Source organism: Onychomys torridus, chromosome 11 (assembly GCF_903995425.1).
Source record: "Onychomys torridus chromosome 11, mOncTor1.1, whole genome shotgun sequence".
NCBI lineage: Eukaryota > Metazoa > Chordata > Mammalia > Rodentia > Cricetidae > Onychomys > Onychomys torridus.
The window spans coordinates 15,004,726-15,027,570 of record NC_050453.1 but is presented as its reverse complement, the minus strand read 5'-3'; the positions used below and the strand labels follow the sequence as shown (position 1 = coordinate 15,027,570).

Below are 22,845 nucleotides of genomic sequence, written 5' to 3'. Positions count from 1 at the left end.
CTACAGAAGCTACGTTAATTATAGGATCTAGGCGAGGTAACACACACCTTTAATTCCAACACTTGAGAGGTGGGTCTCTATGAGTTTGAGGCCAGCCTGGTCTACAGAGCAAGTTCCAGGACAGCCAGGACTAGATAATAGAGAAACCTTTTGTCAAAAGAATTTAAATTGTGGAAGGAGAGAACCAACTCCCACAAGTTATTCTCTGACCTACATACATGCACTATGGAACATTCAAGCATGCTCACTTTAATAAATTAATGTAATTTTTTAAATTTAAGATATGAAAACGATATTAGTTAAGATTTAAAAAAAAAAAAAAAGCTGATCTCAGTTGTGGGGTCTCGTCCTCAGGCCCAGAACGACCTGATCTGGAACATCAAAGATGAACTGAAGAAAGCATGTTCCACCAACGACCTGAAGGAGTTGCTTATCTTCAACCAGCAGCAAGTACCATCTGGAGAGTCCGCGGTGAGCTGCCTGTGGGGTGGTGGGGACACACACAGTCCGCGGTGAGCTGCCTGTGGGGTGGTGGGGACACACAGTCCGCGGTGAGCTGCCTGTGGGGTGGTGGGGACACACAGTCCGCGGTGAGCTGCCTGTGGGGTGGTGGGGACACACACAGTCCGTGGTGAGCTGCCTGTGGGGTGGTGGGGACACACACAGTCCGTGGTGAGCTGCCTGTGGGGTGGTGGGGACACACACAGTCTGCGGTGAGCTGCCTGTGTTTTACTGGGGAAGGGGACATAGGTGGCCCTTCAAGGTGTCACGGCTCCAGGGCAGTGTTGTATGGTCATGAGCACCGTCTCCTTCAGTCAGGAGGCTTCCCCAGCTATACCATACATTGCCACATGTTTGTCCTAGTTTAGAACTTGATGAGGACCCAAAGTGAGCAGGTACTTTTGCCTTAAGTGTTCATATCACACTGGCCTGAAGACCTCTGCTGCCTGCTGCCACGTGTCCCAGGGTTGCTAAGCCCACCCTGCACCTGCTCGGGCCACTCCTGTGTGGTAGAGTGGGTGGTGTAGGCCTCCCTTGGCAAGGTAGGGTTGCTGCAGGAATCCTTCACAAGTGCAAAGCCTGAACGGTATTGTAAGCTGGCACGTGAGCTATGGTAAAGCCCAGAGACAGCCAGCCTCTTTCTGTGGCACAGCAGGGCCTGTTTGAGAGTTTCTCCATCTGCATTTTTGGTAGCTGTTCTTTCCTGAGCTTCTGTCTCTGACATGTTTCTTCAGATCTTGGACCGTGTTGCTGATGGCATGGCGTTTGGGGCCCTCCTCCCCTGCAAAGAGTGTTCAGGCCAACTGGTCTTTAAGAGTGACGCTTACTACTGTACTGGGGATGTCACTGCCTGGACCAAGTGCATGGTCAAGACTCAGACTCCCAGCCGAAAGGAATGGGTCACTCCAAAGGTAAGGGTTGGGGGCAGCCTAGGATTTGTTGGCAGGAAAACACGACTCCCTCCACCTTCTGGACTTGACTTGAACACACCCCAGCTCTTCAGATGACAGTCCATGTTCCTCACCCTTCCTCACAATCAGTGCTAAGTAGAGTTGGTTCTCTCCCTCTGTTAACTGGCGTGGTTACATTCTCCTTCCCAGCTCTTCTGCCTTCCTTGGCCTGAGTAGCCACTCTGCAGCCCACCTGACTTCATCATCCCTCACTGTTAAAATCTCAGCTTGCTCAGTTTCACACGCAAGTTCTGCACTCCCTATGTAGTATGTGTCCATTTTCCTGCCTTTGCTGGGGACGGTTGTAAGGTGACAATGAGCAGGTCGGCCATTAGATTCAGAGTGCACTTACATCTTTTGCAGGAAGTGTGCAAAATCCAGTCTGGTGGTGTTAGCTGTTGTGGAGTTCATGGCTATGTTACCCCCTAGGTGCTTATCTCAGACTAAAAGGCAGCCCCTTAGTGTCCTTCAGAGCCCTCATGGCCCTTCCTGTCTGAGTCTGCTTCCCACGGGTTACTGTGTGTCACCAGGTGCCTGTGCCCGGGCAGCTCTGCTGCTTGGGCTCTGGCAGACTTGCCCAGGTACTACCTGCACATCTTCCTGCATACCCGCCCCCCCCCACCCCTGGCATTTGTGTGCTGCATGCATCCAGACTGAAGTGCTTCCTGGGGGTAAAAGCTCTCTGTGGAACCTTTCTGTGCCACATGCCATTGATGAGTGTGCATCCGAAGGCGTCTGGCATCTCACTTTTCATTCACTGAACATGGGCACAGCTAGGTTCCTTTCTGAAGACAGAGACTAGGGAGCACAGAGGCTGTGCTCTTCACCAGAGCAGCTTGTATGTGGCATCCTAAAGTGACCGCCCTCCCCTAGTGCAAGGCCTACTACTGGAGGTCACTTGGGATACTGAAAGAACTGTGCCAGCTGAATAATTCCTGGTGAATGCAAGAGGGCTTGCTCCATGTCTTCCTCCCTAACAAGCAGGGGGACTTAACTGGGTCTCCTTTGGAAAACATTTATTGCCCCAAGACTCGGTGTTCTATTTGTCTTCTCTCCCAGCCTCTGGAAACAATTGGTCTTTTTATCAACTCCATGTTTTCCCTTTTCTAGAACTCCTTGTGCATGCTGTACAGCCTCTAGTGTTAGCTTCCCTCGCTGAGGACCGTGTAGTCACGTTCCCTGTAGCTGGGTAATTCGTTAGATTTGATGCTGGATTCATTGTCTCTACATAGCCTTGGCTGTCCTGGGACTCACTGTGTAGACCAGACTGGCTTCAAACCCACAGAAGTCTGCCTGCCTCTGCCTCCCAAGAGCTGGGACTAAAGGCGTGCGCTGTCACATCGCCCCCCACCCCCGGCCTCTGCCTGACTAGAGAGGAGGGACTTGAGGACAAGGAGAGTCCACGGATGTCCTAGGTCTAGTGATTCTTCTCTCATTAAGCTTCTGATGGTTTTTATTTTGACTGAAAATGTTACTTTAGTTTTGGAGGGGCTTGTGTACCGTGGTGCACATGTAGAGGTCAGAGGTCAGGGGATAACTTGTGGAAGTTTCTTCCACCATGTGGGTTCTGGGAGTCCAACTCAGAGCCTTGGGTAGGCAGTACGCACTGGGCCATCTCACTGGCCCTTGTTTTGTTTTTCTGAAGGGTAAGGTTTTCGTCTTAGGACCCCTATAGTAACTGGTCTACCGTAGATACCGGAAATAAGGCCTGTAAATGGTAACAAGAACAAGCTTTCTTCCTGGAACTTCACCACTTCCCTATTTATTGTAGAGATTTAAAAAAGATAATTTAGTTTGCCTAGGACAAATCCCTCTTGGTCTATTGCAAGTTTATTTCAAGAGACATTGGATGTTTTTAAAACTGAACCTGACTTTGTTTAGGAATTCCGAGAAATATCCTACCTCAAGAAATTAAAGGTCAAAAAACAGGACCGGATATTCCCTCCAGAGACCAGTGCCCCAGCACCACTGGCACCTCCACTCTCCGTCACCTCAGCACCCCCAGCTGTGAGCTCCTCTGCCCCAGCAGGTATGACTCTGGGGAGGATTGTGGGCTGGGTTTGACCTAGGAGCCCTGCCATGTAAGGAGTAATAAAGTGAGTGTTCTGTGGTCTGTTTGCCATGTGGACAACGTTTCTTGAGACATATTCAAAATGCACTCCACAGTGTACTGCAAAGCACACCCCAGTCTCCAGGCCCATTATCCTCCTGGCACCCCCAGCCATCCAGATCCTGGGGAGATCTGTCATGACTAGCCATGTCCTCGGCCGTCACAAGCAGTGAGATCTGTGCTGTGTTGGCAAGGAGAAATGCTGTGCGCTCCTTCAGGCATGTGGACACTCTTGAACCATAGAGATGGAGGCAGCGGGTAGTGGACAAGAGTCTGCTTCTGAAGGCTAGCCCAGCTGCACCTGTTCCCCCAGTGGTGAACAGTGGTTACCCCAAGTCCTCTCTGCTGCTTGAAGCCTGGGGTCTCCATGTGCACACGGGGGTCAGTTAGGGTCTCTGCTTCCTGGTCCTCCCTCGGCAGGTCCTTCCTCGGCTGTCTCCCAAATCAGTGATGTTCTTCTCTTCAGAGAGTTCAGTGAGCTCTATTTGGTGTCGTCAGCGTCCACCCCCTAGAGAGGACAGGCTAGATCTCCCCCAGCTGTGGCCTGTGGCCTGGCAGTGACCAGTGCTGCATTCTTGCCTTGTCTCCCAGAAGGCCCACCCGTGCCAGGCTGACTGTCAGTGCAGGGCACTTGGTGCGGCTTGCTCTGCTTTGCCTGAAACAGCCGGGCTCCGTGTGGTCACACTGGTGGTCGCCTTCAGCTTTACCACCCAGAAGTCTGACTGTTACTCCGGAGTTAGGTCTCGACACCTCCCCTCTTCCCAGCGATCTCTTCCCATCTCCAGGTGCAGTCTGACCTGGTAGCCAGCCTCGACCACCCTGTTGGTGGCTTATTCCTACCCAGTGTTAAAGTTGTGGGCCTCATGGGTCCTCACGTGAGAGTTCTGCCCTCAGTTCCCCCCTGGCTGTTAGCTTCTGTCTTCATGAGACTTTCCCAAAGAGAAAAGAGTGACGGCCCGCCAAGGCTGGCCACACGCGGTGGCTTTGTGGTTTTCTCCTGAAGCCTGCTGTTTTGTCTTGTTATGTTTCCTCCTTCCTAAGGAGCAGAGCAGAATGGGCCTGGCCTGACGCTTCTGTTCTCTGTCCCAGATAAGCCGCTGTCTAACATGAAGATCCTGACTCTGGGGAAACTCTCCCAGAACAAAGACGAAGCAAAGGCCACGATTGAGAAGCTCGGGGGCAAGTTGACGGGATCGGCCAACAAGGCCTCCTTGTGTATCAGCACTAAAAGTGAGTTCAGCAGGCTTGTGCCTCTTGCAAGGGTGGTGAGGGGTCAGTGTGTGACGCAGCTCGGGTTCAGACTCGCCACCATTGCTTGAGGGTAAATTAGTATCTGTGCTGTGTCGGACGTGTTCGTAGTGGCTTACATTCCCAGCCACAGACCATAAGCTCATCGCTGCCAGAACAAAGGCTGTGAAAATGGAGAGGAATCTGTTCCTCTGTGGGTAGGGTTGGAGGTCACTACTTCGCCGTCTGGCGATGGAGCCCAGGCCCCATTTCTAGTCTGAACTGGTGAGTGTTTGGGTCTGGACCTAAGAGTCCGTTTCTGTCGAGTACCTGCTGACACCGCACTGAGGGTCTGGAGAAGGTGGGTTCCCTTGGCATTGCGGTGCCCTGGAACATGGCTGGCTGATGGAGAGGCTCTGGCTGTACAGTTCGGAAGGGAGGAAAGACGTGTCGGGGCTGGGGTCATTGGCATTCTGGGGCTGGAGCAGCTGCAAGCCCAGGCCTACTTTCCAGCCTATGGGTTGTCTGGCTTCTTTCCTTTTCTGGTTTTGAACAGAGGAGGTGGAAAAGATGAGTAAGAAAATGGAAGAAGTGAAAGCTGCCAACGTCCGAGTCGTGTGTGAGGACTTCCTCCAGGACGTGTCTGCCTCCACTAAGAGCCTCCCGGAGCTGCTCTCCGCCCACAGCTTGTCCTCTTGGGGAGCTGAGGTGAAGGCAGAGCCTGCTGAAGCAGCGGCCCCCAAGGGGAAGTCAGCTGCACCCTCCAAGAAGAGCAAGGGCCTCGTCAAGGAGGAAGGTGAGGCCCAGCTGCCCTATCTGACCTCACCTCTGTTGCTCACTCTCTGTGAGCAGTGTCCTCAGTTCAGAGTTAGTGGGCACAGAGCAGCAGGCCCCGTGATGCGTGCCCCTGGAAACTGTTCTGCCTTTGTTGTCTTAGTTAGATCTTGATGTCCCTCTGTCCCTCCCAAGGCATCAACAAGTCTGAAAAAAGGATGAAATTAACTCTGAAGGGAGGAGCAGCTGTTGATCCTGACTCTGGTGAGTGATGAGGAGCCACCCACAAGCCCCGGGGGACCAGATGTCTGCAGTTCAGAGAGTAGCCAGAGCGGAGCAGGCATCCTTCACCTGCCAGCCACTCCTGAAGCCTGTGGTCAGTGGGAGGACCTCTAAAGTGGTGTAACACGCAGCTAACTGGGGACTCGCAGGCCCACAGACCCTGTGTTGCACCCTCACCCTTGAAGGGAACAAACTCGAAGAGGTTTGCCTCTGGGGCAGGTCTGGAACACTCTGCACACGTCCTGGAGAAAGGCGGGAAGGTGTTCAGTGCCACGCTTGGTCTGGTGGACATTGTGAAAGGCACCAACTCCTATTACAAGCTGCAACTTCTGGAGGATGACAAGGAGAGCAGGTGAGCTGGAGACAAATTCCCTCCAAGTCAGTGTGTGCTGGCCGCCGTGGGAAGTCAGGTTGCTGCAGGGCCTGGAGTAGAACTCAACACAAACCGCCTACAGTGTATGAGGTCTCCATAAAATAGCAGCTGCTGGCCATCAGCCATGTTGTTGTGCTTGGCTCCGCCATTGCAGGGTGTGGCTTCACACCTACCACTGGGCTCTTCTTTCAGCCATTTAAAAAAAAGATTCTGGCCAGTCGGTGGTGGTGCACGCCTTTAATCCCAGCAGGGAGGCAGAGTCGGGAGGATCTCTGAGTTCAAGACCAGCCTGGGCTACCAAGTGAGTTCCAGGAAAGGCACAAAGCTATACAGAGAAACCCTGTCTCGAAAATCAAAAAAAAAAAAAAAGATTCTGGGGCTGGAGATGGCTCAGTGGTTAAGAGCACTGACTGCTCTTCCAGAGGACCTGAGTTCAATTCCCAGCAACCACATGGTGGCTCACAACCACCTGTATTGAAATCTGGTGCCCTCTTCTGGCCTTCAGGGACACATGCAGGCAGAACACTGTATACATAAGAAATAAATAAATCTTATAAAAAAAGATTATGGATTTATTGTTGTGCACATATTAAAATGTATTCTTTCTGTTTGTCTGTTTTTCTAATCGGTTTCTCTGTGTAGCCCTGGCTGTCCTGGAACTTGCTTTGTAGACCAAACTGGCCTCAAATTCTTGAGATCCACCTGCCTCTGCCTCCCAAGTGCTGGGATTAAAGTTGTGTGTGCCACCACCACCTGGCTTTGAATTATTCTTTAATGCTACTCCACACTAGCTGGTTACTAGAACGAAGGTGATTATTCTGGTGTGTTAAGTTCTCTTGGTTGTAGTGTGCTTGCCTAGTGTGTTCTAGGCCCTGGGTTCCGTTCGCAGCATCACTCAGCCAACAAATGAGGGGGAGTGTTGTGTTGTTTTTATGTACAGTGGGATTTTCTTATATATATGTCTGTGTAAAAATGTCAGATCCCCTAGAACTGAAGTTACAGACAGTTGTGAACTTCCGAATGGGTGCTGGGGATTGAACCCAGGTCCTTTGGAAGACCAGCCAGTGCTCTTACCCGCTGACCCATCTCTCCAATCTCTCCAGCCCTAAGAGTGCTTTTAAAACTGGCCCACTTGGGGGGGGGGGGGGGGCGCACACCTTTAATCCCAGCACTCTGGAGACACGAGCAGGTGAATCTCTGAGTTTGAGGCCAGCCTGGGCTACAGAGTGAGTTCCAGGACAGCCAGGGCTACCCAGGTGGGAAAAGAAACCAACTGTCCCTTTCTGAGGAGACCCTGGACAGAAGAGAAGCTCATCCTGGGTCTCTGCCTCCGCCCTGCCCTCTTTCTTACAGGTACTGGATCTTCCGGTCCTGGGGCCGAGTAGGCACAGTCATCGGCAGCAACAAACTTGAGCAGATGCCATCTAAAGAGGATGCTGTTGAGCACTTCCTGAAATTGTATGAAGAGAAGACTGGAAATGCCTGGCACTCCACAAACTTCACAAAGTATCCCAAGAAGTTCTACCCTTTGGAGATTGACTACGGCCAGGTAATCATACTGAGTTCTTCTAGCATCTGTTCCTGGTACAGAAAAGCCCTTAAGCCCATGGTGTGGCTCCAATGATGTCACTGGGGAATAGTGACACACTTAGATAAGAGTTAATGATAGCAGTGTGACAGATTCTTCTCCCCAACAAAACCCAGAGTTTGAGGGTGGTTGACATTTCAATGCTCCCTATGAATGAAGAGCAGAAGTTACATGATCATCTCAGTAGCCAAGAAAAAAATTTGAGCAGGATGGGGGGAGCTCAAGCTGGCTTTGAACTCACCCTCCCACTTAGCCTCCTGGGTGCCAGGATTACAGGTTTGTGCAGTAGAGATTCAGACATGAAGGAAGAGAAGTTTCTGAAATTGCTCTAGGGCCTCTTTGTAATGCTTAGCAGCTTCTGGAAGACTTTACTGGAATCCCGTGTCAACTGTAGCCGTGAACTGATCTAGCGTCAGGATCCTGCCTTAGGATAGATTTAGTCCCAGTGTTAGCCATGTCTACTCTGAAACTCTTCCTGTGTGGTACCTACCAGACAGCATTCAGTTACCTCTTAGGTGGTATTTTTGTGACTGGATGATTACGTTTGGTTCAGTCGGGGGCTTGCTGTTCAGCAGGACAAACTGGCAGTCATCTGGCCTCAGCACCAGAAATGCTAGGACTGTGGCACGTGCACCATACTGTAAAACATCGTTCTTAAGGCCACATAGACTCTTGCAATATTAGTATTCTTGTCAAGGGCTTGTACGTGTTGGTTTTGTAAAAGAAAAGGGATTTACAAATGGATGCAGATTTTTGATTCCAAGCCCTCGGGGTCTAGCATGCCACAGAGGAGAAATTCTTCGTGTTGTAAAGTGGTGTGTGTGAGCTCTGCATTAAAAATAGAATGTAGAGGAGGCTGAAGAGATGGCTTGGTGGTTAAGAGCACTGGCTGCTCTTCCAAAGGATCGGCACCCACATAGCAGCTCACAACTGTCTATAGCTCCAGTTCTAGGTGACCTGACACCCTCACACAGACATACATGAAGGCAAAACACCAATGCACATAAAATTTTTAAGAATTATTTTTAAAAAGAATTTAGAGGCCAGTGTGGTGGCTCGCACCTTTGATTCCAGTGGGCAGAGAACAGAGTAGGTGGATCTCTATGACCTTGAGGTCTTCATCATTGAATGTTCCAGGGCAGCCAGGGTTACCTAGTGAGACCCTGGGGGGGGAGGGGGAGGGTGTTTGTTTGCTTTCCCTTTTTTTTTTTTTTTTTTTTTTAAGGATTTATTTCTTTATTAAGTATACAGAAGAGGGTGCCAGATCTCATTACAGATGGTTGTGAGCCACCATGTGGGTGCTGGGATTGAACTCAGGACCTCTGGAAGAGCAGTCGGTGCTCTTAACCTCTGAGCCATCTCTCCAGCCCATTTGTTTGCTTTTCAAATGCTGAGGCTGAAACCATGAGACCTTGGACTTTAGGTGGCCAGGCTTGGTCTGGCTTAGTAGTTCCCTCCACTAAATTAAATATCTTCAGTATTTCAGAATTTTTGGGAAAGACACAGACAATAAACTACCCAGGAGTAGCCACAGTAAAGTTGTGGCATATGTCTATATCTGGCTACCTTTGGTGTCCTTTTCCTACCATGATAGTGGAATCCTGCCTAACATGGTAATGTGGTACACACCCATCTCTTCCCTCATGGCCCAGGATCTCCACACACCATGGGTCCAGACACCACTTTCCATAGGAGCACAATGTGAGACAGATAAGTAGTTTAGCATTTTAAAAGCAGAAACCATGAAGCTAACCTTAATAATTTAACCCAGCATTGTGCAAAATGGTCTCACTCTAATGTGATTGACACCAACAGAACTGTGAGCATTTCCTGTTTGTACTGTGACACATGGTGTGTTGCTCACATAGTACTTGGCTTAATTTAGAGTGGCGCACTTCAAAACCTCAGTGGCTTGTCATGTAGCCAGCAGCTGCCATAATAAACTAACACCTGCCTAAAGGTACTGTTTCCTTTTGGAACGTTGGGGGTTGTGTTGATAGTTAATTTTGTAGTCGGTTTTTGTTTGGGGTTTGTATTTGTTTTTCAGGTTGCTTCCATTAGTTTTTCACTAGACTCAGGTCATGAGGCTTGGCAGTGGGCACCTATACTAACCCTCTTGAGTGCTGGTTTTACGTTCAGCTAATGCATCTTTTTTTGGGGGACAGGGTCTTGCTGGCTTGAATTCACTATGTAGAGCAGGCTAACCTTAAACTCACAGGCAGAGATCTGTCCACCTCTAGTGCTAGGACTAAAGACGTGTACCATCTTGCACAATTAAAACATCATTTTGGGCCTGGGTGGTGATGGCACGCGCCTTTAATCCCAGCACCCATAAGGCGGATCTCTGTGATTTCAAGGCCAGCCTGGTCTGGTCTACAGAGTGAGATCTCGGACAGGCACCAAAACTACACAGAGAAACCCTGACTCAAAAACAAAAACAAAACAAAACAAAACAAAATTATTTCTTCAGATTGCTTAGAACTCCATCTTGGGCTGAGCCAGAAATTATAGCTGATCAAAACAAAGCAGCTCCCTCCCCGTGGTTAGACACTGAGATCTTTTCGGGTACCTGCTGTGGTGATTCAGGCAGGCATACAGATGTTTGAGTGCCTCTCACAGGGTCACCGCCAAGAGGTGGAGTCCCTGGATCATAAATAATGTGCTTAGTACGTCTTTTTAAAACCCATAGACAGTTTGCACTCCGGTGAGGTCATGCCCAGGGCATAGAAAAGCACCTCTAGAGCTCTGTGTGCAGAGTAGGTCCACTGGGAAATGACATCAGCCCCTGGGATCCCTGGTAGCACAGATGACTGCAGCTTAGCCAGGGAGAATCCAGGTCCACAACCCAGCTCATTGGCCATTGCGAATCCATCCCATACACTGCATCACGTGACAGGGACCAGCACAGCGCCTGCCTGCTCAGGGCTTAGGTATGAAAGCTGGAGGAGGCAATCACAACGCACTTGGTCTTGACCTAGCCCAGTTCTCCAGGAGGCAGGAGTGAAATCTTAGGTACTATTAGTTCATTAGGCAGTACAATCTCAGAGAACAGAAGCTGAAGAGGTCCAGCAGTTGCTGAGAGATACCGCATCTCTGTCAAGCTGGCTGACAGAAAATGAGACCGAGAATAGACATTGTAGGGAAACCATGTCGACAGGGTCCTGCAGCAGCTGGCCCTGGGTAGCAGGGACAGGGAAAGGGAAGACTTTGTCTACTAACAGGTTCCTGCCCATTGATCTGAACTTCATTTTCATAGCAGCCATCCCTTCCAAAGTGGGTGTGGATGTGCATGGGCAACAGCTTCTGTGGGGCAGCCATTGTCAGGACAGCTCAAACAGGAATCTGAAGCAGTCCTGGGCTTGGGAATTATTTTGCCAGTGCAGAACTACTCCTGGCCACCATTGTCGGGAGAGTTTTCGTGAACATTTGGCTTTTTTGCTCGCAAGTATCCTATCCTGCATCCTAGTTACCTGTGGGTAAGCCCTGATGACACTACCCTTTGTCCTCTTCCGGGTTCCCTGCCACCCTGAAGGACGAGGAGGCGGTGAAGAAGCTGACAGTGAAGCCTGGCACTAAGTCGAAGCTCCCAAAGCCAGTGCAGGAGCTTGTAGGGATGATCTTCGACGTGGAGAGCATGAAGAAAGCCTTGGTGGAGTACGAGGTGGGTGCTGAGCCGCGTCTGCTCATTGGCTGAGCGTGGTGGTGGGTGCCAAGCCTGGCGGGCTCTCCACTATGATTCTTCCTCTCTTAGAAAAGGGGGGAGGGGGTGCACGTCCTTGTCCCCCTCCGGCTTGCCAAGCCTCACTGTGCTGTGGAACATCAGTGTACCGCAGAGGTCGGGCCCTGGGCCCTGGGCCTCTTGTGCCTTTCCCGGTTTGTTTCTGTATTAGGGTGAGTAGGTCTGGTTCTTTGGGGCTCAAACGTACCAGCTAGCTGATGTCAGTGGAAGTCCAAGACTTTGTTCACTTGTAGAAAAAGGAAACTGGACTGGAGAGAGAATGGCTTAGTAGATAAGAGCACTCGCTGCTCTACCAGAGGACCTGGGGTCAATTTCTAGCACCTACATGGCAGCCCACAACCCTCTGCAACTCCAGTTCAAGGGAATCTGGTGCTGTCTTTTGGCCTCCACAGGCACTAGGTACCCAAGTGGTACATAGGCATGCATGTAAACAAAACAGTCATGGATAGAAATATTTTTCAAATTTTTTTAGCCAGGCGTTGGTGGCGCGCGCCTTTAATCCCAGCACTCGGGAGGCAGAGCCAGGCGGATCTCTGTGAGTTCGAGTCCAGCCTGGTCTACAAAGTGAGTTCCAGGAAAGGCGCAAAGTTACACAGAAAAACCCTATCTCGAAAAAACAAAACAAAAAAAACAAAAAGTAATTTTTCAACTATAAAAAAAAATGTGACCACCACTGACTTGACCCATGCTCTAGTCAATCAAACTCAATCAACTCTTTCTTAAAAGTTGGAGTTAGGCATAGCTGTGGTAGAGTGCTTGCCTTACATACATGAGGCAGAAAAAGAGACAGGCTGGAGGTGAGATAATGGCAGTTGAAACAGTAATGCTCCTGATTGGGCCTGCATGGCCAGGACCACAGGCTAAGTCAGGCATCTCCCCTCCAGTCTCCCCAGCAGTTGAGGCAGGAGGAGACCTCTGTGCTTGGCCAGCCGTGAGTCCAGAAGCTGGGCTGCCTTGCAGATCAAGGGGTTCTGGTGGGTGTGTCCAGTGCCACGTTCTTACAGCAGAGAGTGCAGGGTCTTGTGGCACACGGGTGTCTCACCTCAAGCACTTAGTGAACAGCACAGGCCGATTCACTCAGGACGGAGTAGTATCCCTTGAAACAGTTAATCTGGTTTTTGGGGAACTGTCTGCCTTTCATCACTGTAACAAAATGACCATGCCTCGGCCTTCTCGGCTCAAGATCCTGATTAACAGTGGTTAGTCATAGTGTTGTTGAGAACAAATGTATAGCCTTTTGGGGTGGCTAATTTATAAAGGAAGTGCTGAGTCAGGTGTGTGTTCTTGAAAAATAATGCTTGCCACTTGGAAATTGGAGGCTCATGTTTCTGAACTGGATGGCAGCAAGGGTACCCTGCCTTCCTCTGGAGTCCTGGGCAATGCAGCCTGCAATGGGAGGCTCCATCCATCACATTGGTCCTATGGGATTGGTTGGAATCATGTTGCCTCGTCCTTCGGAAGTGCTGAGCTGTACCCATTGGGCTGCTGTTACATGGGGTAAAAGGGTTGTAACTTCTGTGCAGGTGGTCCCCTGATCTATGAGGGGACTGTGTCCTATCACCGCTCTACAGAATGCCCAGCCTTTACTTCCCCTGTCTCCCCAGATTGACCTTCAGAAGATGCCCTTGGGGAAGCTGAGCAGAAGGCAGATCCAGGCTGCCTACTCCATCCTTAGTGAGGTCCAGCAGGTAAACAAGCACCTCAGGGTTGAGTTGGTTTGGGTTGGTTTTTTTTGCTTTTGTTTTTTTTTTTGTTGTTGTTGTTGTTGTTTTTTTGTTTTGTTTTGTTTTTATCAGTTTAGTAAATATTAAAATCCCTGTCACTGGCCAATGATTGTTAACAAAATATCTGCTAACTAAAAGCATTATTATTTATATATGTAATAAACTCCTTAGAAATTTGGTGGAGAATTTTATTTAGTGTGTTCACAGCCCTAGGGCTTTTTAGTGACATCCTCAAGAGACCAGAAGGTTCTGCTTGTATTTGAGGGTGGGGTGCAGCCTCTTGTGAGAAAAAAAAGAAGCACCAGCAAGTTATACTTTCTGCTGCTGGAACACTAAGCCTGGAGTGAGCTTTAGAATCTGGGTGCCTCTGAGCAGTGACCTTGTGCCCTACCTCCACTGACATTGTTTGGGCTTCCCAGTTCAAGCTCTTTTTGGCTCATACTCCCCAACATTATGAAGTTTTCTTTTTGTTTCTTTGAGACAGGGTCCCTCTATGTGACCCTCGATGGCCTGAAACTGTGTAGACCTGGTTGGCCTCAACTCAGATCCACCTGCCTTTGAGTGCTGAGATTAGGGAGTGTGCCACTGTGCCCAGCTGAACAGTTTTCAAGCATAAAAACCAAAGGAATTTTATAGCTGTAGCCATGAGCCCAGCACATAGAGTTTGCAATGGCACTTTGTGTGGAGTGTATGGTAATGTAGTTCTTGGTGTGATTAAGCTGTGCTGTTATGGTCCAGGACCATGGTCCTGGCCTGCTCGATGCCGCCACTCCAGTGAGAAGGAGCTGTCGTGACCATTTGCCGGCTTGTGCACACAGCAGTCGGTTCAGTCCTGTGTTCCTCCTGTCCCCTTCCAGGCAGTGTCCCAAGGCAGCAGTGACTCCCAGATCCTGGATCTCTCGAATCGCTTCTACACCCTGATCCCCCATGACTTCGGAATGAAGAAGCCCCCACTCCTGAACAACGCAGACAGTGTGCAGGTAGTAGCCCTGGGCTGGCCAGGGCTGGTCTTCCTCCTGGGGATGCCCTTCTTACTGTGTTCTATCAGAGCAGGATCTACAGTTTCTTCCCTTTGCTTTACCAAGTCTAGGAAATTGTCACTAGCCAAGAAGACCGTTTCTCTGTCCCCACATTAAGACCCCCACAAGTCCCTGACTAAGATCAGTGTGGCATCCTTAGTGGCATCTGTTTCCCTGCCTATCACTCATGTGTAAGAGTTCTGACGTCTGCTCCTCACTTCCCCAGGCTTCAGAGCCTCATCAGCATGTCAGGAAATGCCTGTGAGTCCACTGTTGAGTGAGAGGTGGTGGCAGGCTCTGGCCAACAAAGTGATCTCCCCACTCTGTGGGATGTCCTCTACATACTGACTTCTATGGGCTTACCTCCCAGGTCTTTATTCTGTCCCCAGGCCAAGGTGGAGATGCTGGACAACCTCCTGGACATCGAGGTGGCCTATAGTCTTCTCAGGGGGGGGGTCTGATGACAGCAGTAGGGACCCCATCGATGTCAACTATGAGAAGCTCAAGACCGACATCAAGGTGAGAGGCCTGCCCCTTCCCGAGGAATCAGTGGTTCACCCAAGAGCAGTGGTCTACATCTGCACTCGGGCCATCTTAACTGCTCCTTAAATGTGCAGCCAGGCCTTGAACCTGCCCTCTCACATATCCAGATGGTGATGATGGTCCCTGAGAGCCCCTGCACAGAGAGTTCTGAGCTAGCTAGTGCCTCGGATTGGTGTGGAGACTGGATTTTGAGGGTCCTGCCAAGGTTCCTTTTCTGTTTTGGGTACAAGTAGTCCATTGAACTCGGGTGTGTTTAAGGCTCAGGCATATGGGAATTGCCCTGCCTGAGCTGTGTTCCTCTGACCCAGCCTGACGTGCCTACTTCTTTATACCTGTGATAGGATTACAGTATGCAAGAGTCTAATGAGCCAGCACCTGTTTCTGCCAGGCAGCATGGACCCATCGGTCCATGTAGTGCTGAGGCTTGGAGTCTGGACCAGGTGTTTCCAGATTCTTGGCCTCTTAGTCAAAGGATAAAAAGGCTCACGGGATTACAAAAGTAGCATAGGTTGGGTGATCCTCTATTTTGATTGACGGGCTTGATTATGTATGTCTTTTGCCTCCTGTACATCTCCTTCCCATAATGCATCTGGTTTTAATCGTGCGGTACCAAATTTCACATAGGCATAAAATGGTAGAGAGGATTTGTCCTAGTTAGGGTTACTTTCTATTTCTGTGATGAACACCATGACCAAAGCAACTTGGGAAAGAGGGGGTGCTTACACTTGCACATCAGAGTTCATTATCAGAGGAAGTCAGGGCAGAACCTGGAGGCGGGAGCTGCTGCAGAGGCCATGGAAGGGTGCTGCTCACTGGCTTGCTCTAATTAAGAAAATGCCTAACAGGCTTGCCTGCAGCCCGGTCTAGTGAAAGGATTTTCTCAGCTGAGGCTCCCTCCAGTGACTATAGCTTGTGTCAGGTTGACACAAAACTAGCCAGCACAAGATTTTCTGCAGAAGTTCACTAAAGTTCACTAAAAGGATACAAATTGCCTTGTTGTGTTTATACCTAAGACCAACTGAAGCTTGATCAGCCTTCCTACTCAGTACCCAAACACAGCTAGAACATAACTGGATAGAATCTGTCTAAACTTTGTGGTTATTAAGGGGAGAAACTGGCTCGTTTGGAGGTTGGTGTGCCGGCTCTGTGCAGATGGAGGAGTGCTGAGTTGTGAGGGTATTAAACAGGAGCAGTGTGTGCACAGGATGAAAGCAAGGGTCTCGGACTAAAGCACGCACGCACGCACGCACGCACGCACGCACGCACGCACGTTAGAGGAAGGGTGCCCAATAGCCCGAGCCAAGTGGAGTCCCAGGGAGCACAACTGTTCCCTATGCCTGCCCGCCTCACAAGCAGGAGATGGTGCCAAATGTACACTCAGTGGGAAAGCTATAGGTTCCTGGTAAAGAAGCAGCAAAGACAAATAGAATTCCTAGGTTTTCCAAACTTAGAATAAGAAAACATAAAGACTATCCATAGCCTCCTGCATAAGCTCAGTTTGTTTAGTATGAATTCCTTTGACGTCACATAATTGGGCGTGTGCTCAGCCGACAGAGAGAGACGATCTGAGGGGACAGGTCAGTGGTAGAGCACTTGCTGGGCATGTGCAAGGCCCTTTTCATCCTCAGGACTCGGGGAGGGACAAGGAAATCGAATGATGTCAGCTTGTGTTCCATAGTGAGCTGAGTTCCTGGTCTAGAGTAATTTTGTTCCACCTCACTAATCTTATGTTCTAGTGTGTAGACAAGAACTCTTAACTTCTTCCCTAGCAGTCCAAGTGGATGAAGGAGTGATGTTTGGGCACATGGGACCCTGGCCTAGGCCGAAGGTGTCACTCATGGGTAGCATGGACTGTTCCGGCATCCTCTAGGCTTATATATCGTTATTGTTTATGAGGCCCTGTGGGGGTCTCCCTGCTCTGATTCCAGATGCTTATTTTCCAGGTGGTTGACAGAGATTCTGAGGAAGCTGAGGTCATCAGGAAGTACGTTAAGAACACTCATGCGACCACACACAATGCCTATGACCTGGAAGTGATAGATGTAAGAATCCTCCTCCACCCCCTTTCTGTCCTGCCAGTCTCCCCATCCCCTGCTTTCCTCGGCCTGGCTCAGAACGAGTTTTACTTTGTTTTTTTGAGACATGGTCTATAGTCCTGGCTGTCCTGAAGCTCACTATTAGACCAGGCTGGCTTCAGATTTATAGAGATCCACTGGCCTCTGTCTGTGCCTCCTGAGTTCTGGGAGGGAGTAAAGGTGTGTGCCACTACTGCCATCCCTACCTTGTTTTAGGTAAGCAGAAATGACTTGTTTGTTGAGCTAGAGAATTAGTGGTATTGTACAGTTGGCTGTGCCCTTTAACAGTGTATTTAAAGTGCCCCAGATTTTGTTAAGAAAATATTACCAGAAGCTCATGATAAAGTTCCTTAGGCCGGATGTAGTACACATCTCTAATCCCATCACTTGGGAGGCTGAGGCAGGAGACTCAGGGCCAGGGCCAGCCTGGGCTACATAGACTAGTCTCAAAGCAAAAGTTCCTTAGGTACATATCTGCTGTGTATTAGCGCCAGTGTTTTTGATGGCTTGTCCCTTTTAAGTGGATCCTTAGGACGTATGCATTGGATCATCCCATCCTAGCCTGTGGATAATGCCACAAAGCTGAAGTTTTCTAGTTCTTGGGACAGGTGGTCAGTATCAGTCCATAGTAACAGTATTTCTGCTTCCTTTTGCTATCTGCCCAGATCTTTAAGATAGAGCGTGAGGGAGAGGGCCAGCGCTACAAGCCCTTCAAGCAGCTTCACAATCGGAGGTTGCTATGGCATGGGTCCAGGACCACCAACTTTGCTGGCATCTTGTCACAGGGTCTGCGGATAGCCCCGCCTGAAGCACCTGTGGTAGGTGGCTGACCTGGGGTATGGGGACTTAGGAAGTACTTATTCCTGCAGTAATTTCCTCCTTAAAGAACCCTGGGTGCCTGGGAGAGCGCTAACCCTGCAGCCTGCCCATCAGTACAGCTGTGGGGAGATTCTCTAACCCTGCAGCCTGCCCATCAGTACAGCTGTACATGTTGGAGACTGCTTCTGGAACAGAAGTGTCTAGACCAGGATGCTCTGAAGACTGATTGGACATGTTGACATGCAAAGGCTTTGGAGCCCAGGCATGCAGCTCTGTGAGCTCCTTTATTTCCACCAATAAAATAAACAGGACAAGGAAATAGATAAGCTGTCACCTGCTGGGTGATAGGTCTGGCCCTTCTGGGACGGCCATCTCAGCCCCTCACCTGCTGTTCCAAAGCCTCCCACTTCACTTACCCAGGGATTAGGAGTAGCCAGTGTTTGCTGGGTGTGTATGTGTGTGGGGCCTGGTCTGATAGTGATTATTAACTCGTTAAATCTTCACATTACCCTCATGAGACTTGGACAGGAGAAAATGGCGTCCTGAGCTGTCACGTGACTTCCCGCAGTGGCTGTGTAGGTGCTCACTGGACTGCCTCACTGACTGCCTCTGGGGAGGTCTTCAGCTGTCCCTCTTCCAACTCTCCAGACAGGCTACATGTTTGGAAAAGGGATCTACTTTGCCGATATGGTATCCAAAAGTGCGAACTACTGCCACACATCTCAGGGAGACCCGATTGGCTTGATCCTGTTGGGAGAAGTTGCCCTTGGAAACATGTGAGTACCCTGGCTCTGAGGCCAGGGTGGGTAGAGTGGACCAGGAGTCTCCTTGGCCGGGCGACAACCATGGAAATCTGCCACCAGTTAGTGGACTCAGGAGTCAGGGTTCTTGGCCTGTAAGAGCAATAGACAGTGGATGGAAGGGGGTCCAGGGGTGCTATGGAAACCCAGGGGAAGGAGTGCAGGAGGCCAGGGACAGCGGCATGAGTCCTTCTGCAGACCAGGGAAGCAGGGAGGCCGGTCTTCAAAGGGAAGATGGAATTCCTCCAGCTTCCTCCAGGCAACCTCCTGACCTGTGAACTGTGACCAGAAGAGCAAGATGGTGAGCTGGTCGTAGGGTAGACCAGACAGGAACCGGCCAACAGCTGGCCACGGCCCCGACAGGCCCTTCTTTGGGAATACCCCCAGCAGCGGCAGTTGTTGTAGGCTCTCTGCTAACACTCTGGGTTCCGAAGAGTTCGGGAGCTGGGGAGGGAGGTTCCAGTTAAGGGCAGAGTTCTGTGGGCGTGTAGTCGACCTGACAGTGAGGATGCTGATGACTATTGGTTTGGGAGCCCAGTGACCAGGGGCTAGTCTGAGACTGTCTTCTTTTGAACAGGTATGAACTCAAGCATGCCTCACATATCAGCAAGTTACCCAAGGGCAAGCACAGTGTCAAAGGTACTGTCCCTCCAGCCTGACGTGCAGGGGTGGGGGGTGGGGGGCGGGGGGAGACCGACCTTTCCTCCAAGGCTGGACTCTTAGAGCGGGCTGCTGGAGGCTTATTTAAACCAAAACTGTTTTGTTCCTGTGGCTGCAGCTCGTACCATAAATGCCATAGAAACTCTGGGACACCAGGAACCAAACCAGAGAGAGCCCTGCTGGCTTGACATCTTGACCAGTTGTGTCGGGCCAGGAGGGACCTCTGGTGCACCTGGAACTGTTGAGTGGGTAGCACATGATGACCAAGGCCTTGGAGTGTTGGCCAGTTTAGACTGGTGCCTTGGAACGTTTATAGCTTCCATGTTTGCATCTGAAGGATGTTTAAAGTGAACACACACACATCTTACATAAAGTAGATGTCATATACCCAGCACATTTTCACACGCCCTCTTACACATCCCCTGTCACTCCCAGCACTTGACTGTTCTACCTTACAGGTTTGGGCAAGACCACCCCTGACCCTTCGGCCAGCATCACCCTGGAGGGTGTAGAGGTTCCCCTGGGCACAGGGATCCCATCAGGTGTTAATGACACATGCCTACTGTATAACGAGTATCCTTTCATGGCTGTGTGTGTGTTCTGGAACTGTACCAGCAGGTATGTATGCTCTCCCCGCCCAGGGCAGCTTATATGGGGATGGTGGCAGCTTTTTCCCCTGGATGGTCTCCTGTGTGCACTTGAGGTCTGACTCTGTGCTGTATGGGTAAACCTGGCTCTCTGGGCACCAGCCTTCCCCCTCTTTGAGGGGGTTCAGTGTGAAGAGGGTCACAGGATTCAATGGTTGGCTCCTTGACCGCGGCTCTCCCCAGGTACATTGTCTACGACATTGCTCAGGTGAATCTGAAATACCTGCTGAAACTGAAGTTCAATTTTAAGACGTCCCTGTGGTAAAGTGAGGGTGTGCTGCACCCAGCACCCAGCACCCAGAGCCTGGGGGTAAAGTCCCCCTGGCACCTCTGCACCACAGACACCACAAAACCTCAGCCACACCGATGCCTAAGGGTGGCACCCTCACCGAATCTCCTTAGGATTTATAGAGACAGGTTAAAGGGCTCCGGGTTCAAGTCCCTTGTCCATGCTGACTCGGTGGGAGGGTTGTTTGGGGTTTTAGCCTTCAGGCACAGCCCTAATAGACACAGCTGACAGTAGAGGAGAAGTTGGGGAGAGGGTTTTGTTTTGTTTGCCTAGACTAGTCCTAAGGAAAAAAAACAAGCCACGTCACAGTCACGATGTCTGCCTTACTGGTTTCCCCAGGGAAGGAAAAATGTGCTTCCTCCTTTTTTTTTTTTTTTTTTTTTTTTTTTTTTTTCAAAGGTTTGTCTTTGGTTTTGTTTTTGGCAAAATGTTAAGCATTTATTTTAAGCTAAAAATAAAAGCTAATTTCCTACTATATAGATTTTCTTTTATGTTGTACCTCCTGTCCCTTCTTAGCCTTCTGGGCTTTTGCTTTGGTTTTCAGTCACAGATGCAGGGTAACCAGAAAAGAAGGGACTTCCTGAAGCACTTAGGTGGGGAAACTGAGTCTGTAATGTGGTCAGTTCCAAGTTGTATTTGGGATTCTTGCTTCATCCATGAGCAATTTTGTCTTCCAATTGAACCGCCTGTAATCAGTACAGCCACCCAAAGGGCTAATAGTTCTCAATTAAAATGCGAATGGATATCTGTTCCTGTGTTGTGTGGCTCATCTCCTCTGACAGGGATATGGTTACCTTCAAGGTAAGAGATCTACAGAGGCCCTGAACCCTAAGAGTGTCATACCCATAGGGAAGGATCCCTTCAGATTACTAATACTTGGCAAGGCATTATGACTCACTATACCGTCCCAAAGCCACAGGGCATGCATCCTAAAGCTTTCTGGAATTTGAAAGTCATAGTTCAATGTTAGATTCAGTTCTGAAAGTCAGAGCCTCTTTTGACCTTTTATAGAGGGGTCTAGGACTCACAGGCAAGAGGCACAGGCCCAGTATCGTAGCCACCAGAGGCTGAGAGGACTCCCAACATCCCCTAACCCCAAGGACTTCAAATTTGGAGTTGCTTTGTTGGTGGTAGTTTTATTTTTGGTGAGAAAAATAAAAGGCAGAACTTATTCAAGACAGGAAGGAAAAAAAAAAAACTTAAAAATTCTAACTTGAGCAGTTAGTGTCCTTTATGATCTGCAGTTGTGTCCTGGAGAGCCCAGGTGCATGGCTGCAGTTAGACTGAGGGGCGTGAGGAAGTGTCGGTCTCTAAGTTCTTGCCTTTGCTGTATCTAACTTGAACATCTCCATAAAGCTCATCAGCTACCAGTTACCTTTAACAGCAGAGAAACGCAGTCACCCTCCAGTGCCTGATCAGACACAGTGTTTTAGTTTGGGGATGGTGCTTAATGGATTCCCAGTAATCAAGACTGATTTCTAAAGCCCAGATTGATAGAAAATTACAACATGTCCACACGGTTGGGCTTGCCCGGTGGACCGCCTAAATAGCCATTTCCAAGTCAGAACATCTCTCGTTGCTAGGACTCCATGGCTTTACATGGTTGCGCAAAGCGCACGTGCGGCCATGTAACCTACACGCATGCGTGGAGTAGCCACATGCAGTCCTGTACGCATGCGCGGCTCACTCTTTAAAAAGCTGGCGCCATTTTGCACAGGTCTCTCTTCTCTCTCTCTCTCTCTCCTCTCCTCCTCTTCTCTCCTCTCCTCTCCTCACTCACGTGTGTGCTTCACACAGGCCTGTCACCTCTATCCTCTACCCTATATTAATAAACAGCTCTTCTGTGGATTTGTCATGTTCGGGGCATGTTCCTCACGGGGTAAGCACACCATAATAACTAACACAGATTCCCATTTCTATTTTATTTCAAGAAGGGACATACATGTCATACAATGTTTACTTCATGTTGAAGCAATTCGAGTCTGATTGGGCGGTGGTGACACACCTTTAATCCCAGCACAGAGGCAGGCGGATCTTGAGTTCTAAGACATCCAGAACTACACAGAGAAACCCTGTCTTGGGGGAATGGACCGAGGGGAAGAAATTCAAGTCTTACCCTGAGAATAACAACTGTCTTAGGGTTTCTATCACTGTGAGGTGACACCATGACCATAGCAACTCTTTATTTTACTTTTTGTTTCTTCACTTGTTTTTTCAAGACAGGGTTTCTCTGTGTACCCCTGGCTGTCTTGGAACTCGCTCTTAGACCAGGCTGCCCTTGAACTCACAGAGATCTGTCTAGCTCTGCCTCCCCAGTGCTGGGGTTAAAGGCGTGTGCCACCACCGCTGCTTTTATAAAAAAAACATCTAATAATTGGGGCTGTTTTACAGGTTGAGGGGTTTATTGCGTTACTGGCATGGTGGCGTGCAGGCACACTCAGTACTGGAGAGAGAGCTGAGAGTTCTGCATCTAGATCTACAGGCAGCAGGAAGGGACAGTGAGCCACTAGACGTGGCTAGAACTCCTGAAACCTCAAAGCCCACCCCCAGTGACACACTTCCTCCCACAAAGCCACACCTCCTAATAGTGCCACTCCCAGTGAGCCTGTGGGGCCATTTTAGACTCCCACAGCAACCAAAGATGAGATCAGCCAATCTAGAAATTAAAATTAAAAATCAGGGCTTAGGGCACATGCTTGTATGTCCACAGAACCAACAACAACCT

At 49.7% G+C, this 22,845-nt stretch overlaps 1 protein-coding gene across 1 annotated transcript in view; it reads left to right on the top strand.

Annotated features, from left to right (window-relative positions):
- Parp1 (poly(ADP-ribose) polymerase 1) overlaps positions 1 to 20,477 on the top strand; it is a 69,391-nt gene extending 48,914 nt beyond the window's left edge. The window contains 19 exon segments of the mRNA XM_036202588.1: positions 355 to 471; positions 1,236 to 1,412; positions 3,333 to 3,480; positions 4,651 to 4,791; positions 5,345 to 5,584; positions 5,758 to 5,826; positions 6,064 to 6,196; positions 7,571 to 7,766; positions 11,338 to 11,466; positions 13,149 to 13,232; positions 14,126 to 14,248; positions 14,677 to 14,736; positions 14,738 to 14,806; positions 16,774 to 16,872; positions 17,571 to 17,723; positions 18,373 to 18,500; positions 19,102 to 19,163; positions 19,643 to 19,757; positions 20,015 to 20,477. Coding sequence (XP_036058481.1) covers positions 355 to 471; positions 1,236 to 1,412; positions 3,333 to 3,480; positions 4,651 to 4,791; positions 5,345 to 5,584; positions 5,758 to 5,826; positions 6,064 to 6,196; positions 7,571 to 7,766; positions 11,338 to 11,466; positions 13,149 to 13,232; positions 14,126 to 14,248; positions 14,677 to 14,736; positions 14,738 to 14,806; positions 16,774 to 16,872; positions 17,571 to 17,723; positions 18,373 to 18,500; positions 19,102 to 19,163; positions 19,643 to 19,757; positions 20,015 to 20,096 — 2,325 coding nt within the window. The 3' untranslated portion in view covers positions 20,097 to 20,477.
- Positions 20,478 to 22,845: the final 2,368 nt, after the last annotated feature.